General features: G+C 46.1%; 2 protein-coding genes across 2 annotated transcripts in view; both read left to right on the forward strand.

The window, feature by feature from the left end:
* The window catches only part of LOC125997363 (glutathione S-transferase Mu 2-like), a 436,713-nt gene that overhangs the window by 408,077 nt on the left and 9,733 nt on the right, over positions 1–18,903 (forward strand). The window lies entirely within an intron of this gene.
* The window catches only part of UBL4B (ubiquitin like 4B), a 40,097-nt gene that overhangs the window by 2,610 nt on the left and 18,584 nt on the right, over positions 1–18,903 (forward strand). Inside the window, exon 3 of the mRNA XM_049765606.1 lies at positions 8,607–8,671. Coding sequence (XP_049621563.1) covers positions 8,607–8,671 — 65 coding nt within the window. The remainder of the gene's footprint in view (positions 1–8,606; positions 8,672–18,903) is intronic.

Here is an 18,903-nt window from a genome sequence, read left to right on the forward strand (position 1 = left end):
AATCTGCGAGCAATAAAACTAAGTGGACCATTTTATTTCTTTCTCTGTGAGGACCTGGCATGAAGGATGGTGAATGGCCTTGCCTTGGCTCTGTCAGTGGGATTTATCAAGCTAGTGGAGAGCAGATGAGGGGAAAGGAAGCACCATGGCTCTACTCTGTCCCCAGGGCTGCAGGGAGAAGGACCTCCTCTCAATCTGAAGAAGGGGGAGCCTCTGCTTTGTGTGAAGCTTGCCTTCTGCCCCCACCATGAGGTCCTTTTTCTGTGTCCACTATGAGGGGTCTGTCCTGAGGGTCCTGCCCAGAGAGGTCTTAGCATGGTGCCACACTCCTTCACTATGGAGAAGTTACTGTGGGCATCCTGCCCAGGGAAGCTTTACTTAGAGTCTGTTCCACACGACAAAAGACTTTGTCTCCTCATGGGTGAACCTGCAGTGTCAAGTGAGCAGATGGGGTGAATAGAAGTAGGAGAAAAATAGCCCCCCATTCTCCAGTGCTGGGTGAAGAGCCTGCTCTGAGGCTGTGGAATTGGGAGCTTATATGTAGCATAAGCGTATGTAGCATGGTGTCCGCAATGAGAACAAAATCTCGAGGCTACCGACACAGGACTGAGGGTTTGGGCTGGGGCCAAAAGGAGCATTGGGGAGCGGGCTTAATGGGCAATGGTGGAGGGACATAGGCACTTCTGTGGTGGGCTGAGGTACCACTGCATCCTGAAAAAGCATAAACACACCTGTAGACAATAGCTACCTCCAATAAAAGAATGCCCCTAAGAGCATTCAAGGACACACTGCAGGAAGTCTAAGTTCTGAAATGCTGAGCCAGAAATGGGCTAAATGTTCACACCCCTATAGCCCACGTGCACTCACATTGCTCTCTGTGGCAGACCTCAGAAAGTTCTCTGGCCATTTGCCACCTAAAGGGATTTCTCGTAGAGAAAAGGCTATGTCTCGGGGAGTCCAGGGCACCAGGCTTGGATACTGGATACTGTACATGAACACAATGGCCCCACCTGCTGTGATCCCAAGAGCATCAGCTCCGCTGTTTCCAGGGACTTTGGCTTCCAACACTTCCCTCAGATCTGCCTCTCTCTGTGCCTAGCCCACTCCATCCTCATCCTCAGTTGCATCTTCTGTTGAGAGGCCTGGTTGGGGTTTGGGGTTGTATTGGAGTTTCTAGGGAATACAGGGATTAACTTTCCTACAGGCCAGAAGGGGTTGGTCTGTGAGAAAGGCTGTAATTAAAGGCCCAGTTCCTTCAACAGGAAGGAAAAGAGACAAAGGAAAAATGTGAAAGATGGACCAGAGGGCCGGAGAGATAGCATGGAGGTAAGGCATTTGCCTTGCATGCAGAAGGATGGTGGTTTGAATCCTGGCATCCCATATGGTCCCCGAGCCTGCCAGGAGCAATTTCTGAGCATAGAGCCAGGAGTAACCCCTGAGCGCTGTCGGGTGTGGCCCCAAAACAAAACAAAATGAAACAAAGTTTACCTGAATCTCAGATGACTTTCCGTCACACAGTTGAGTTGGTACTGGGAGAATAAAGAATCCAGTCTGGCTTGGCACAAAGAGAAACCAGGAGGTGAGAAACCAGTGACTCCATGACTCTCTCCTGGCTTGATTTTTTATTTTAATTTATTGGCTTTTGGGCCACACCCAGTGGCACTCAGGGGTTACTGCACTCAGAAATTGCTCCTGGCAGGGTTGGGGGACCATATGGGATGCTAGGGATTGAACCCGAGTCCTTCCTGGTTCGTCTGCATGCAAGGGAAATATCCTACTGCAAAGCTATCACTCTAGCCCTGGCTTGATTTCACAGCTACCCTTCTTTAGACCCATCTACCTGGGGCTTGAAATACGATGTGTGTGGGGTGGGTGGGGTGGGGATGATTTCACAATGTGGGGATTTATTTTACAGAGTACTTCTGGTGTGACCCCAAACTGTTCCCCACATCTGAAGGCAAGACAATGGGGGAAAGTTAAGCATTGATTAGGTCTGTGACAGTATTGGGAATCTAACATTACTTTTCCAATGTGAGCTAATAATCTCATTTTAAAGGCTCCTTTCAGAGCTTACACTAGTTCAGATTAGATGGTTTGTGAAGTGGTTCAGTGACCTGGGATAGATAATGATGGTGAGTAACTATGGAGATGTTGATTTTATTTTGTGGGTTTGTTTGGAGCAGTGGTGGCAACCTTTTTTTTTTTCAACTGAGCCAAATCTCACCAAAACCACGATTGAAATTTATTTTGAGAGCCACACAGGGCACACACTGACAGAGGCTAGGAGCAGAGTCCTGACTCCTGGAGCAGCCGCTCGGCACACAGAAGAGCCAAATTCAAAGTGGAAAGAGCCACATGTGGCTTGCGAGCCACAGGTTGCTGACCACTGGTTTGGAGTGTTTCCTTCCAGAGGCTTTTTTTTTGGGAGGTGGGGACCACACCAGTGACACTAGGGGTTACTCCTGACTCTGCGCTCAGAAATCCCTCCTGGCAGGGTTGGGGGAACCATATGGGATGCTAGGGATTGAACCCGAGTCTTCCTGGTTCGTCTGGCATGCAAGGGAAATATCCTACTGCTAGTACCATCACTCTGGCTCCCAGAGGCTTATTTTTAAAGACTTCCCTGGGTGCTGCTGTTCAGTGACAAACACTTTTCCAGCTTTATATAGAGTCACTCTGGGGTGAGCAGTAGCTTTTTCACCCTATGCACCTTCTCTCCTTATACTGGTTTTATTTTGGACATTGAACCAGCTCTCTGGAAATGCAACTCACCCAAAAAACCAACCTCAGGTTCTCATTTCCTTGAAGTTTTTTTTTTTTAACTTAGAATATCTTCTGATACCAATCTTGGATCTGCTTACCCTGAAAGATGTAAGCAGAAAAGAATTTCTCTCCTGGGAGAGAGCCAGGAGAACTTTTGAACACCTCTCTGCAGAAACAGCCCATTTTGCAGTCCACCACCCAGCAGGAGATGCTAGAACCCACCTGGATCCTCGAGAGAGAGGTCATCTCCCTTGGTCCAGTGCTGCCTCTAGCTCCTCTCCACCAAGCCCAGGTCTTGCAGGAATCTTTGAGTAAAATTTGGTCACATGGGGATCCCCCCACTGCAAAGGAATCTGGGAAATGTAGTTGTGTACTTTGAAATTTCTGGCACAGAAAAGCAACATCTTATTCCCACTCTGAAAGAATGTCTTTACTTGGTTTTCTGGCTTACAGCCAGTGACCTAAACTTGTCCCTGAATAGACTTTCACTGTTTCCTGCCTGAAGCTGAGGTCATTAGTCCAGTCATCTACCAGGCAGATGTTCCATTCTGTGACCTTACAGTATAACCTACAGAGTGTACAGTCTTTTGCTTGTTTTTGTTTTTATTTTTGGGTCACACCCGCTGGTGCTTAGGGGTTACTTTTGGCTCTGAGCTCAGGAAACACTTCTGACAGGCTTTGGGGACTATAATGTGATGTTGGGAATAGAACCCAGGTTGGCTGCTTGCAAGGTAAATTCCCTATCCGCTGTGCTGTCTCTCTGTCCCCCCTTTTTGCATTTTTTGGGGGGGAAGGGCACATCTGGTGATGCTCGGGACTCACTCCTGGTGGGCTTGAGTGACCATCTGGGATGCTGGGGATTGAATTTGGGTCAGCTGCATGCAAGACAAGCATGCATGTTGTGTTTTAACAAATAGCTGTCCTATCTGAGGAGAGATCTACTCAGAGAGGGGTGAGTTTCTGAAGTCACTTAACTATTCAAAAGCAAATTTTTCTTCCAGTTCCACCCATTACTGTGTGAGAAATTCTTACCATTTCAGCTTGTGACTTGGTTTTGCTTTTGTAGTTCATAATTTTGCCTCCAGCCCAAGATGACTATTGAGTCACCTGGCCCTACACCAGACTTTGGTGAAAGACAGCACCAAATGACAGTAGAACATGGCCCTGGATTTGGAATGGTGGGAGCTGCCTGTCAGCTGGGCTGACCTTGGACATGGCCCTTTGGTTTATTTCCTGTAGGCTAAAGTGGCTAATAATAATAGCATCAAACTTAGAGTTCTATAGTAGGATTAAATGATCTGTGGATGCTGCTTGCTTAGATATAGTCATTCTCAGTCAGTGGCTTTGATGTTTGGACTTACTGGTCAGTGGGGGAAGCCCACTGAGTTCTCAGTTCTCAGGCACCCAGAAGACCACTTTGCCTTTCCTGGGAGTCTAGTTTGAAAACTCTAGATTCACTAAGGTAATGTTTTGTTGTTGTTTTTTTTCCCACACCTGATATTTCTGACTCTGTTCAGGAATCACTCCTGGCAGTGATTCCTGGGGAATCCTACAATGCTAGGGATTGAAATGGGGTCAGCTGGTTGTGTGCAAGGCAAGTGCCTTACTTCCTGCACTGTTTTTCTGGCTCCTCATTGAGGGTGTTGTGTTGGATAGGAGGAGGCATAAGAAAGAAAATCTGTAGGAACACGGGCAAAGGGGGAAGCCAGGATTGGGGAGCCCCCCCCAAATGGGATTGACTTTCTGCTCCCCTGCAATGCTCTATAAGGGTATCAAGGCCATGAGTACAGTAGCAGGGGTCTTCAAACTATGGCCCATGGGCCACATATTGTATTTATTCCCATTTTGTTTCTTCACTTCTAAATAAGATATATGCAGTGTGCATAGAAATTTGTTCATAATTTTTGTTTTTACTATAATCTGGCCCTCCAACAGTCTGAAGGACAGTGAACTGGCCCACTGTTTAAAAAGTTTGAGGACCCCTGGTACAGAGTTTCTTGAGAAAGTTTGCTTCCAGTTTAGTCAGATTGGCTCAGAACCAGGGGCTCCATTCCTCTTTGGCGGCCATATAAATCATGCAGTGAAGCATGTCTGTGTGGATAGATGGTGGAAAAAACCAAAGGACTGGCTCCTGGGTGATGGGGGACACTCAGGGCCTTTGCTGGCATTTGGTGGTAATGCAGGCACAGAAGCATGTACCTCTGCACTGTTATATATTGCATTTAATTTGGAAGGGCCCGAATATGTACGGTGGTTAGATACATGCCTAGCATGCGCCTAACCCAAATTTGCGTCATGGTATCAGATGGTTTCCAGAGTTTCATTGGGTAATGCCCTGGAGGCTGCCAGCACTGCTGGGTGTAAAATGGGAAGCCCCCAGCACCAAAGGGCCCAAACAGTGTCCCAGTCCTTTGCACTGAATTGCCCTCCTGAACTCTGTTTGGGAGAACTTCCAAAAGTTTTGATTTACAGATGGACATGTGCTTCCAGGTGGATTCAGAAGAGTGAAATTCCCTCTTTGGAATGACTTATCTACTGGACCAGTAAAACCAGATTTTGGCAAAATTTGTACTGAAAACTTGGATATCTATTTCTTGAACCTTTGCTGACATATAGCCAGAAGCCAAAGCTCTTCTATTCCCTTCTCTTATCAATGGCCTCTTTGGGGGAGAACATAAATGAACCAGGTTGAAACACAGGTTCAAGGCCCAGTTTTACCATTCTATGGCTATGTATGTCACCAGTATAATAGAAACATTTAGCTCCCCTCCCAGAGCTGTCAATGAGATGACGAGAAACAAGAAAATCTCAGCATCAGCTGTGACTGTATGTCAATGTGAAGCATTTAAGCCAACAGGATAAGAGGTGGCTTTTTAAGGCCTGGATTGACTAGGCTGCCATGTTTCCTGGATCTCTTTTCTGGGGTACTTTCAGATTGTGGAGAGCTGCAAGTAGAGAGTGCCACAGGGATAGTTTTCATGAGAGTTGGAGAATCAAAGAGGGGAATTCCTACCTCCCTATTTTTTTTTTTTTTTTTTTACCAAATAGATATCTAGTTAAGGAACTTCATTGCATGTGGTAGACCAAGGATGGATTTGATATCCAGAACTGTATGGTGCCCTGAGTACTGCTGGGTATGGTCCTAAACCCTAGTAAGTAAATAAACAATTAAATGAATAAAGTAAACCCTAAATCAGTTGGCTTTAAATTATAGACATTGTCCTGGGGGCCTTCCTCAGTGCCTGGAGCTTTGTAAGAGAAGAATTTTAGATATCCCTGAAGAGACTAGGCCTGTGGTTCATGCCTGGTTGTACCTGTGCATTGGAACTGTCTCTGTTCTTCCCTGTGCTTATCCAGCCTCCACTGACATGAAAGCCAACTCCTTGTGATCAACCTTTCTCCATCACCTGCTGGTTCTGCCATTTTGTGTGACCTCAGCCTGGAGGTCCAGCCAGTTCAGCCTCTGTCAGCTCTTGTACCACAGGCTCTACAGAAAACACTGGGTCCTAGTGCAGTACATAGTCTGCAGGAGGCAGACTCTATTGGTCCAGTTTTCAGAGTAGGTGATTTTGAGAATTCAAGCTGCTGTTCTGAGCCTACTTGCTACATCCTCTGTGTTAACAAATCCTGAGACCTAGGAAGGCACGAAATTTAAAAAGGCCCTAACTGCCAAAGGGAGGGTTTTTGTTGTTGTTGTTATTATTATTATTATTATTATTATTATTATTATGTTTGGGGCCACACCTGGTGACACTCAGGGGTTACTCCTGGCTATGTGCTCAAAAGTTGCTCCTGGTTTGGGGGACCATATGGGATGCCAGGGGATTAAACTGTAGCCCATCCTAGGTTAGCACATGCAAGGCAAACACCCTACCACTGTGCCACCACTCTGGCCCAAGGGAGGGTTTTTTTTTTTTTTTTTTTTTTGGTCACACCTGGCAGCACTCAGGGGTTCCTCCTGGCTCTATGCTCAGAAATCACTCCTGGCAGGCTCGGGGGACCATATGAGATGCCGGAATTTGAACCACTGCCCTTCTGATTGCAAGGCAAATGCCCTACCTCCATGCTATCTCTTTTGCTAAAGAGAGGGTTTTTAAAAAGCTGTCTGCTATTACAGGAACTTTTTCAAAGCAATTTGTACTCAGAAAGAGGACATTGAGAAAGTAGTGCCTGTAAAAAGATGCTTGAAAAAATAACCTGTACACACAGGATTTAGGGCCCTGAAAGACCTTGGTTGCCTCTCCATGAGGCATTCAGAAAAAAGGGATGTAGCATAAATAAATATTAATTGAGACACAATTTCAGCTGACATTCTAAAGATTACTCAGATTTAATATTTACGTGGATTTAAATATTCTTTATCTAATAATTATTATTCACTTTTCTTAGCACCTCTCTTAAAATTACTCAGACATCTTAACACATCTTATGAGAAACATTTGCAGAAATTTAAGTTGTTTTTTTTTTTGTTTTTTTTTTTTTTTTTTTGGTTTTTCGGCCACATTCGGTGATGCTCAGGGGTTACTCCTGGCAATGAGCTCAGAAATTGCTGCTGGCTTGGGGGACCATATGAGATACCAGGGGGATGGAACTGAGGTCTGTCCTAGGCTAGCGTGTGCAAGGCTTGCGCCACTGCTCCGGCCCCAGATTCAAGTATTTTTATTTAGTCTTATAGAAATATTACGGGGCTGGTGAGGTGGCGCTAGAGGTAAGGTGTCTGCCTTGCAAGCGCTAGCCAAGGAAGGACCGTGGGACCGCGGTTTGATCCCCCGGCGTCCCATATGGTCCCCCCAAGCCAGGGGCAATTTCTGAGTGCGTAGTCAGGAGTAACCCCTGAGCATCAAACGGGTGTGGCCCGAAAAACAAAAAAAAAGAAAAAAGAAAAAAGAAAAAAAGAAATATTACTCATTCTCTAATCTTACTTTGCTCTTAGCCTATGAGCAGTCATCGTAAGGGTTAACATTTTAGGCCCCAGTTCAGTATGAATAAAACCAAAACAATACTGACTGACCTTGCTGGCTAGGGCTCTCTGACTGCAAAAAGGAGCTTCAAAAGTGAAACCATTCTACGTCAGAATTATGCCTTGAACAATTTGCCCCTGTGCCTTTTTTTGGTAAATTAGCCTTATGATTTGTCAAGAAATTGAGTATAAATATTCCACCTTTTGCTTTGAATAAACGGAACCTAACTTGAACCCAACTTGACTCCTTGGCCTCTGTTTCTCATTCACCGACCCGGGTACACGCCTTTCAAGGGACCCCAGAAGATTCCTTTGTGTCAAGACCAATCGGTCTGTGACATCCACTCAACTGAGGAAAGGCAGATATAAGAGGTGGCCCCTGGGATACTTCGGGTGCCATCCCCTGCACTGGCTATTTAGGTAGCTGCCTTTGGGTTCATTCAACCCCTTCCTTCAGCAGTCCTGAATCAAGTGTCTCTAAGGACTGGAGCTGTCACGGGTGAGCCACTTCATTTCTCTGGCCTCGATGAGGGGAGGACCCTCCTGGGGTGCATGGCTGATGCACGGCTACCCATGACTTTAGGAAGCTTCATTTGGAGTGACTGTTCCTTGAACCCACCTTCCACCCCAGGCTGCTCTGAGCCATAGACTCGTGTTTGGAGCAGACAAGAGAAGTAGCTGCAAGGGGGGTGTTCCAGGCCTCAGGAAAAGTGAGCACTCCCAGGGCACCTGCAGGAACCCCAGCGGCAACCCCAAGGTCCCCTGAGCCTTGTTAGGAGTCCTGGTAAGGACACTGCGAAATGCCATCCTGGGGGAGGCAACTTAGGAAGGAGGTGTGCCAAGGCACCAGGGAGCACACTCTGCCTTCTATCTTCCTCTGCAGGTGGCCCTGCGCTGAGAGTCAGCAGCGCACATCGACCTGCTACCACTGTGGGGAAACCAAGGCAGGTAGAGTCTCACACCAGCCAAGGGAATAGCTCTCCGAATGTAGTATAGCACCTTGGGAAATGGAAACTGACAGAATAGTCTCTGATCTAGATGGTAAACTGTGTTATTTTCGAGTCAGTAAAGTTTTCCTAATGTCAGTCCTGGCCAAGATTGGCTCCTGTGATGTGTGGTGGTCAGCCCCTGCCTCTTTGGCGTCACTGTTGTTCTGGAGACCTACTATGCATCGAAGCACAATCTTGGCAAGAACCTATGGCAATAGTAGTGCTTGCTAAGAGCAAAGGTGGACAAGGGGGCTGGGAAGAAAGAAGGGAGTAAATGCTACACAAATTGGGTAGAATCCAGTATTTCCTAATTGAATTGAACACTTATATCATGATTTTCCCTAAGCAAATAATTTACTTTTCCTTGCTCCCTTTCACGTATCAGTTAAGATGTCTTCATAGGATCTGACTTCTTATTCCAGAATTGAAGCGACAGGATATTAATGGGGGAAATGTGAGCTAACTTGGAGAGGAAAACATCAAACAGATGAAAGCTTCTCTGGATTGAGTCACGTCCCAGGGGAGAAGAGAAATAACAAGCAAAAAATAAAATATAAATGTATCATTTGGTGATAAGTATTGAGAAAAATAAGGCAAGGAAACGGTCAAGAGGATGTGTATTTTTTGTGTGCTCATGTATACGTCTTGTGTGCATATCTGCACACATACATGTAAACATGTATGTAGTGTTAAATAATTAACGATGGGTCTGGATGGAGGTGAATGCCATTTCAGGCCACATGGCTCCGCAACCCTCATTCAGCTGGCGGGTCCCAGGTTTAGGTGAACGGCGGAATCAGACTCATCCAGAGACAGGCATCAGGAAGCATCAACTTTATTCATGCCCTATTCACCACATGTGTGTGGCCTATATCATAACCTTTCAAGCATTCAGCCATTCTTAGCTACCCTGCCTCTTAACTCCTTTCAGCCATCTTCCCTTTCACCTCCATGCTGGCCAAAGACCAGAATATATTCACATATATGTGTGAATTTTGGGGGACAGAGTAGATCTCCTAGGGATAGACTCCATGGAGAGAGCAGAGTGAGAGCCCATAGGTGGGCATTGGGGTTGGTACTTTCTGCCATGGCTACAACAGTGAGAAAAGGCAGAGACGAGTGGCCAGGTCACATGGGGCCTTGAGGTCTTTTTTGGTGGGGGGTCACTCAGCAATTCTCAGAAGTTGCTCCTGTTCCTGCTCTCAGGAATTACTCCTGGAGGTGCTCGGATTCCGGAGATTGAACTTTGTGCAAGGCAAGGACCCTACCCACTGTACTCTCTCTTTGGCCTCTGGGCCAAAGGGAAATAGGGGCTGGACTTTATTTGGATCTGCTCCACCCCAGGTGCTACTCTGAGACATGGTACACATGAACCATGCCACTGAGGAGGTCTATTCAGAGCTGGCCCTGCTCCACCATCCTGAGGCCTAGGGCTCTGTGGCTGGTACCTAGAGAAAGGAAGTTGGGCGACACAGTCTTCCCCAGCCCAGGGTTCACTGCTAGATTATCTTTTAGTGTCTTAGGGAGTCAATAGAGATAACAGCTGTTGGGTCAGAGTGTGTGGGCGGATGCCAGGCCCTCCTGCGCTGACAGTTGCTAGGAGGATCTGGGACCTCAGTCGAGAGGGTGGTGCAGGGGGTACTCTTAGGACTTTGTGTAGAGAGCCCAGATGAGATCACCATGCAGGCCATGGCTAGTAGAGGGGGACACTGAGAGTGGACAGTGTCAAGGTGTCCATGTGAGGTGGGGGAACAGGCCAGGAAGAATGAATGAAGAATCAAAAGAGACTAGAGGACAAAACAATAAGATATGGTGACAGGAAATACGGGGAGACCCCCCCCCCCCCCGCATTGCTCATGCCGTGTCTAAAACCACCCAGCTTTGTTCTTCACTCTTTTTTTTTTTTTTTTGCTGCAGGGTGGGGAGAATTTAAGCTGCTTACTTTATGGGGGAGCTCAGCTTTGATTTGGGGGGAGCTTATGGAGAAGGGTGGGGGGAGGGTTGTGTTGTGACTGGTTTGTATGGGTTTATCCCTGAACACCCCTTTGCCAGGTTGACTCACTTGCCCGGGCTTCTCTGCTCCCTCCATACTTGCCTAGTCCTAGGGGTGCTTCCCTGAGAGGGAAGGGCCTCTTGACTGTGAAAGTCTGTGAGAGCTCTAGCAGATGCTGCGGTTTCCTCTCACCTAGATCATCAGTGAGGCAGGAACCAGGGTCCCTGACAGCTTTTTTTTTTTTTTTTGTTGTTGTTGTGTATGTGATCTTGAGGCTACATTGGTTACTCCTGGCTCTGTACTCAGGAATTACTCCTGACAGTGCTCAGGGGGACATATGAGATGCTGAGAATTAAACCTGGGTCAACACAAGGCAAACACTCTATCCACTGTGCTATCTGTCTGTGCCCTTCCACTTTGGACTTCATTTTCTCCTTAAGGAAGCAGGTTAGCCAGAGAGTTAGTACAGTGGGTTCAATTTCCAACACCTGACGTGGCTTCAAAAATAAAACCAAAAATCAGGGGCTAGAAAGATAGCACAACAGGCAGAGTGTTTACCTTGTACTTGGCCAACCCAAGTTTGATCCCTGGCACTTGATATGGTCCCTTGAGCACTGCTAGATGTAATTCCTGAGTGCAGAACCAGTAGTAAGCTTGAGCACCTCCTAATGCTGCTCAGTGGTGGGAGGGAAAGGGTTGCAAGTATCCTAGTCTTTGAAATGGTATGTTGGAGACCGGCATTCTAGGGGTCCTTTACCACCCCCACCCTACTTCCCCCTGGGGGCCACCTCCACTGTGAGGACTCTGTAGTTTGATCGACTAATGTCTCTCTGCTTCTTTCTGCCTCCTCTGGCTGGGGCCGGCGGCTCATTTTTCATGGTGCCTCGTGACTTCTTAGATTATATTTTCAGGCTGGCTTTGACGTCAGGCACTCGCTTGGTCCCTGCGGATCGGCTTTGTACATTTCCAGGCTGTCAGTGCTGGAGCCTCCCCATCCCTGGGGCTTCAGAGCTGTCCCTGCTGTCCCTACCCAGTAAGGCAGGGAGTAGGGTGAAGGTGGTCCCTCCCTAGGAGATGACCCCAGGGGACCCCAGCTTTGGGGAAGGGGAGTGCTGAGGGGAGTTTGTGAGTGGGGAAGACAAGGAGGCTGCATGTTTGTCTCCAGGCTGCTTATCTGCAGACACTCCCAGGACCGGCCTCAGGGTGACAGAGAGGAGGGGGAAGAGAAGGGAGAGCAGGATTGGGGAGCCTGGAGGGGGTGGAGGAGGAGGAGGCAAGGCTGAGGGAACAGAGGGTGGCGGAAGACTGGAATAATAAGTCTGTCACATCACATCTGCCACTTACTGACCTGAGTAATCCTCAGAACAATTTTGCAGGGAGCTGTTCTCTCTTTACAGAGGGAGAAAAATAGCTCTGGTCTTGGGCTTCAGATCGCCCAATTCTGTCCAAGCACTGGTAGGAAAGGAAAATTTGCTTTCAGTGCTACTGCTGAGGCAATCCTGTCCCCTGTTACTGGCTGTTTTGGGGGCTTGGGGAGTCTTCATTTTCATCCCATCTTTGGATTTAGATGGCACTCATCTGCAGAGCCAGGCACCCTGGATATAGTCAGGATTTTTCAGACCCTGACATAGACCTTCTGTGTGACTCCAGGATCATTGCTTTGCTTTTTGGGGCCTCAGTTTACTTCACGAGCCCTGGACTGAATGTTTCTCCTTTCTGGTCCCCCTACCCTTGGCACAGAGACCTCTGTGCTTTCCATCCATTGGAATCATTCATTCCCAATGCTCTAGAAAATATATCTCAAGCACCCACAGCCAGCGACCATGACCTATCCCCACACCTCCCCAATGAGTATTTCTGAGGTCCTGCCTAGTGAACTGAACAAATGCTGATTTTTCTCTTCCTGCCTAGAATGGAATCTGTCATTTGCTATCAGGCCAATCCTGAGCCTCCTTCCTCCCTCCTCTGTCCATCAGGGATTCCAGGTCCCACCTTAGCCTCTATGCCCCAGGTCCTACATGTGGCCTGGATTTAGCCTCTGAAACCCACGGGGTGGTATCCAGGTGAGTGTGTGTATGTAGTGGGAGCTGGTTAGCAGTGCCACTGCTGCATTCTTGAGCTGTGAGACCCGAGCAGGCTACTTCCTCTCTCTGTGTCTGTCTAGGAGGAACGATGCCAAATATTACACCTTGTTATGGGAACTAAATGAATTATTCATAGAGCATGCTTACACAGTGGCTGACAAAGAACAAGTGTTCACCAAATATGAACCTTTGCCATGATTGTCTGGATTATAAAAATAACCTTCTAACTGGTCTCAGAGCTTCCAACATTGCCCCCTTCCAATACATTCTTGCCTCAGAGGTTGAAGGACTTCCTCTGTCGCTCTCACATCAGGCTGCCAAATCAAATACAGTGAATCTGGGCTCCACGCTAAGTAAGATGTTTGATATTTCTCTATGCTAAATCCGGCAACTTTATTTCCATGCTTGACATTTCCCCTGGTTCTCCATTGCCTTTAAAATAAAATATCAAGTTTTATTCACATGACATTCTAGCTCTCAAACCTCTGCCCTCTCTACTTCATCCCTCCAATCCCTACTTTATTTATGTATTTATTTATTTATTTTTGTCCACATCTAGATATACTCAGGACTTACTCCTAGCTCTGTGCTCAGGTTTCACTCCTTGTGGTGTTCAGGGGACCATATGGAATGCTGGGGGATAAAACCCGGGTCAGGCAAGCACCTTACCTACTCTAGTATTGCTCAGTTCCCCCATCTCTACTTCCAGTCAGACCAACCTCCTCATTTTACATACCAGCTATCTCCAGGTTGCCTTCTGGGAATCCCAGATAACGAATCTTAGCATTCTAGAACTAAGGAGAGCCATTGTCCATCTCTAGGGCCCAGGGAGGTTAGGAACCTGCCTTATGACAGGACTTGGGAGATAAAAACTTCATGTCCTAGGGGCCAGAGAGATAGCATGGAGGTAAGGTGTTTGCCTTGCATGCACAAGGATGGTGGTTCAAATCCTGGCATCCCATATGGTCCCCTGAGTGACACCAGGAGCAATTTCTGAGCGTAGAACCAGGAGGAACCCCTGAGCACCGCCAGGTGTGACCCAAAAAACCAAACAACAAACAAAAAAACAAACAAACAAAAACTGCATGTCCCAGATGCCAAACCTTGATTCCAGGACACTGAATTTTGCCTTCATACCAGAGAAAGACCTTCTGAAGGTTCCAGATATATTCAATTTAAATTTAATATGCTCAATTTAAAATCCCTGACCTATAGCTGAGAAGATAGTAGAGGTTTTTTTTTTTTTAGCTTTTCTTGCACGTGTTCAACTCTGGTCTAAACCCTTGTGGTTTATGATACTCTGAGCATGGCTGGGGTCACTTCTGAGCATAGATCCAGTAATAGCCCCTGAGCACCATTGGGTGGGACTGCCCAAAAATAGTTATTATACTAATAACACATGAACTTTCTAGCCCTATTAGAAACAGCTGTTTGATTCTCTTAGGATTTGGGGAAGGAAGAGAGGGTGAGAAAATATGAAATACACTGGCTTTGAGAAGTTACTAGGGCTCAACCTCAGCAAGATATGGTACTCAAGAAGTCTTGGGGAGTGGGGGGACCAGAGAGATGTCTTGGAGATTTGCAATTCAATTTTAGAATTTCTTGGGTTGTATAGAAAGCTTGTTCCTGAAACTCAAGTTTGCGGATGGAAGGCTCAGTTTGCAAATCTGTATTTGGGGTTTGGCCTGGAGCAGAAACTCATTTGTTCAAATACAAGCAACTGAGAGTGAGTCCCGGTTAGGGGTTCTTAGGTGGTTCTTTGACTCTTAGAAGTCTAAGCCCCTAAGCCCATTGGATGCTGCAGACTGTGGTGACCATAGAGACTAATAGAGCAGATGCTTCATAAGGGGCACGAGGGACCCCTTTGCTGGGTCTTCCTGAGCCAGGTCTCTGTTCCCCCATGGAGTCAAACTCCAAGATGATCAGCTTCCAGTTGCACCTCCTGGAGACTTTGGCTCTGTCATAGCCACTCAATGAAAATATCTCTGTTCAGTGCTGAGAATGTAGTTTCAGTAATTGACTTGTATACTGTCCAAATGCTTCTGTGCACAGAGGCAGCCTGAAACAATGCATCATCTTTAGCAAAAAGATTTATCATGGAATCTGAGGCAGTTTTCCATGTGTCTGGAACAGAAATAGGAACAACTTTCCTTGCCAGGAGTCATCCTTTGTCTTCTAAGCAAATTTCTCCACGGTTGGAGGCTTCTTGGGCCCAGGTTGCAGCCTATGGCCAACTTCTTGGCCAAAGTCCCAGAGCCTGGATGTCTCCAGTTGAAAAAATTGCTCCACAGGCAGCACAAGGTGAGGAAGAAATTGGAACCCTGGGTTTGGGGCCTTTATATTCTGGCTCTGCCTTTGCCACCTACTTCCTATGACTTTGGGCAAGTAGCTTCATACCCTTGGGCTTTTACTCTTTATTTGGGAAACATTGTGATCCCACTTTGAATCGGTTCCAAATGGCAATGAACTTGTCTTTCACTTGCCTTGCGGAGAGGAGGGCAAGTGTCACTGGCTGGAACTTGGACAAAGAGCTGGAGTTGGTGATGGCTCTGTAAAATGCAGTTACTGAGAAGATCTGCTTCACAGTCAGGAGTCCAAGGAAAGGTTCCTTGAAGTGCTTTTATTTATTTATTTATTTATTTATTGTTTTTAGGTCACACCCAGTGACACTCAGGACTTACTATTGAGACTGTGTTCAGAGATCTCTTTTGGTGGAACTCAGAGAACCATATGTGATGCCATGAATTGAATCCCAGGTGATAGGATACAACAAAAACTTACCTTCACTTCCTTTGCACTATTGGTCTGGCCCTCTCAAGGAACTCGTAGAATGGTACCCAGGCAGATGTAGGCCCTTTCAAGTTCTCACCTGCACCTTGCTTATCGTGCCAGCTGCAGGGAGAAGACAGGTTGTAGGAGTGGTAAGCTTGTTATTGCCACAGTTGAGATCATCTAGCGCTCCCTTCTTAAAATAGGTGTTACAATCCCGCTTGGGGTACTATAATTGAATATGGGGAGGCTTGTAAAAGTTAAAGTTAAAAAATAATTGTTTTAAACGTTTTCTTTCTTTTTTGATTTTAATTTTTGTTCTTTTTTGGTTTTTAGCCACACCCAGTGATGCTCTGGGGTTACTCCTGGCTATGCGCTCAGAAATCGCTCCTGGCTTGGGGGGGCATATGGGATGCCTGGGATCGAACCGCAGTTCATCTCGGTTAGCACATGCAAGGTAAATGCCCTACCTTTTGCACCACTGCTCCGGGGCCCCTGTTCTTCCTTCCTTCCTTCCTTCCCTCCCTCCCTCCTTCCTTCCTTCCTTCCTTCCTTCCTTCCTTCCTTCCTTCCTTCCTTCCTTCCTTCCTTCCTTCCTTCCTTCCTTCCTTCCTTCCTTCCTCTTTCTTTCTCATTCTCTTTCTCTTTTCTTTCTTCCTTCTTCCTCTTCTTTCTTTCTTTTCTCTTTCCTTCCTTCCTCTTTCTTTCTCTTTCTCTTTTTCTCTCTTCCTTCTTACTCTTCTTCTTTCTTTCTTTCTTTATTTGTTTATTTATTTCTTTCTTTCTTTCTTTCTTTCTTTCTTTCTCTTTCTCATTCTTTTCTCTCTCTTTTCTCTCTTCCTTCTTCCTCTTCTTTCTTTCTTTTCTCTTTCCTTCCTTCCTTTCTTTCTTTCTTTCTTTCTTTCTTTCTTTCTTTCTTTCTTTCTTTCTTTCTTTCTTTCTTTCTCTTTCTCATTCTTTTCTCTCTCTTTTCTCTCTTCCTTCTTCCTCTTCTTTCTTTCTTTTCTCTTTCCTTCCTTCCTTTCTTTCTTTCTTTCTCTTTTTCTCTCTTCTTTCTTTCTCTTTCTTTCTCTTTCTTTCTCATTCTCTTTCTCTTTTCTCTTTTCCTTCTTCCTCTTCTTTCTTTTCTCTTTCCTTCCTTCCTTCCTTCTTTTTTCTTTCTTTCTTTCTTTCTTTCTTTCTTTCTTTCTTTCTTTCTTTCTTTCTTTCTTTCTTTCTTTCTTTCTTTCTTTCTTTCTTTCTTTCTTTCTTTCTTTCTTTCTTTCTTTCTTTCTTTCTTTCTTTCTTTCTTTCTTTCTTTCTTTCTTTCTTTCTTTCTTTCTTTCTTTCTTTCTCTTCCTCCCTCCTTCCCATCCGCCCTCCCTCCATCCCTCCTTCTTTTCTTTCCTTCCTCCCCTCCCTCCCTCCTTTCCTTCCTTTTTCTCTTTCCTTTCTTCCTTCCTTCCTTCCTTCCTTCATTCCTTCCTTCCTTCCTCTTTTTTTCCCACACTGGTTCAACTCAGGACTTACTCCTGTCTCTGGACTCAAGAATTGCTCCTGGCATGGTATGGGGAATCATAGAGGGTTATGGGGTTCAAATTCAGGTTAGTCACATGCCAGGCAAGTACCCTGCCTGCTGTATTATTTCTCTGGCCCTTTAAATAAATATCTTGTTGATCTAACGTCAACAAAATGCTTGCTTTCCTTATCTATTTTATATGCTTATAGGCCCATGGTCATATAAACATTTCTTGGCCAAAATGGATCATGAGTAGTACAAGCATAGGAAGCCTTGATTGAGTGGAACCCCTCAACTTATCTAGTTAAGGAGATGGATTTGGACCAGAGCATCTGGCCTACCAGTGGCAAAAGGTAAGTTTCAAACCTGCTTTTTTAATTACTTTATTTAAACACTGTGGTTTATACGGTTGTTCATAATACAGTTGGTTATTTATTTCATAGTTGCAAAGTTATTCATGATTAAGTTTCAGCTATACAAGGTATAATAATGCACATTTTCCTATATCAGTTTCCCTCCTTCCTTCCCTCCCCACCCTCCTTCCTGCCCTTCCCCCTGCCTGCCTCAGTGACCTCTCTCTTTCTTCCCTTTTATTTATTTATTTAGGTTTTTGGGTCACACATGGCCATGCTCAGGGGTTACTCCTGGCTCTGCACTCAGAAGTCGCTCCTAGCAGACTCTGGAGACTATATGGGATGCTGGGATTCGAACTGGGGTCTGTCCTATGTTGGCCATTGTGCTATTGCTCTAGCCCCCTCTCTTCCCTTTTAGACACTGTGATCAAACCTGTTTTTAATGGATCCAGAATCTCTCTGGTTTCTGCCCAACATACTGACTGATAAGAAAGGTGGAGAGAGTGAAGAAGTTTGAGGAAGATTATAACTAATATGAGGACCGGAAGCTGTGCTTGAGCCATGAAACTAGATAGATGTGAGTTTACCACCCACCTTTGCCCCTATAGGCTATGAACACAGGTAAGTCTCTTACCCTGTCTGTCATCAGCATGCCAGGTCAGTGCCCAGTGATCATCATGCCCATGATTCTGTGTTTGAGTGAGGGTAGGCCAGGTCTATGAGAACCATTTCATGGGTCTCAGGGGGTGAGAAAGAGAGAGAGGAGCAACACTAAAGTGGAGGATTGAAGGACAGAAAGACTTATAATGAGGGATTCCTTGGGACCACTTTTTAGCAGAAGGAAAGATACCCAGGAAGGTGCCAGGAAACTTCTAGATTTCTGGGACCTGTGAGTATAGAAACTAGCTCACTGGCAGAGATGTGGCTGCCCTGTAACACCATTTACAAAGTGCCAGACACATTGTCACTAATAGCAGCAATCTTCACAGCTCATCTTGGTGGTGAGTAACATTATCTCCTTTCACAGGGAGGCTCAGAGTCAAAATAAGTTCCCCAAGGCCATGGGAAGGTGGGGGTACCAGAGCCCAGACTCAGATTCAGGTGTCTCCACTGAGGTATTCTGACTACTCCCCTACATTGAGATTCAGTCATCACTGAATGAATCTGCTTCCTTCTATTCACTGCCTCCCCACTAGGAGCCCCAGAAAGAGTTTCTAGAAATAGGTTGGCCATTGTCTCTGAACAGCCAGCTCAGTCTTGGGAAATAAGGCTGACTATGGGTGTTGATGCTGGGGAAGCACAGAAATGGGGCAACACCCATGGTAGGGTTTCCTGGCAGAGACCAGAGGCTCACCCCTGAGCTTGGGCACCTTGAGCCAGTTCCCTGCCCAATGGTGGGATGTGGATGGGATACTCTGCCCTCAGTTCTACAGAGACTATTTAAGCCAAATGCACCCAAACTTATTAAACCTACAGCCCCCTTTCAAAAAATAA

This window comes from Suncus etruscus, chromosome 19, assembly GCF_024139225.1.
Source record: "Suncus etruscus isolate mSunEtr1 chromosome 19, mSunEtr1.pri.cur, whole genome shotgun sequence".
NCBI classification, from domain to species: domain Eukaryota; kingdom Metazoa; phylum Chordata; class Mammalia; order Eulipotyphla; family Soricidae; genus Suncus; species Suncus etruscus.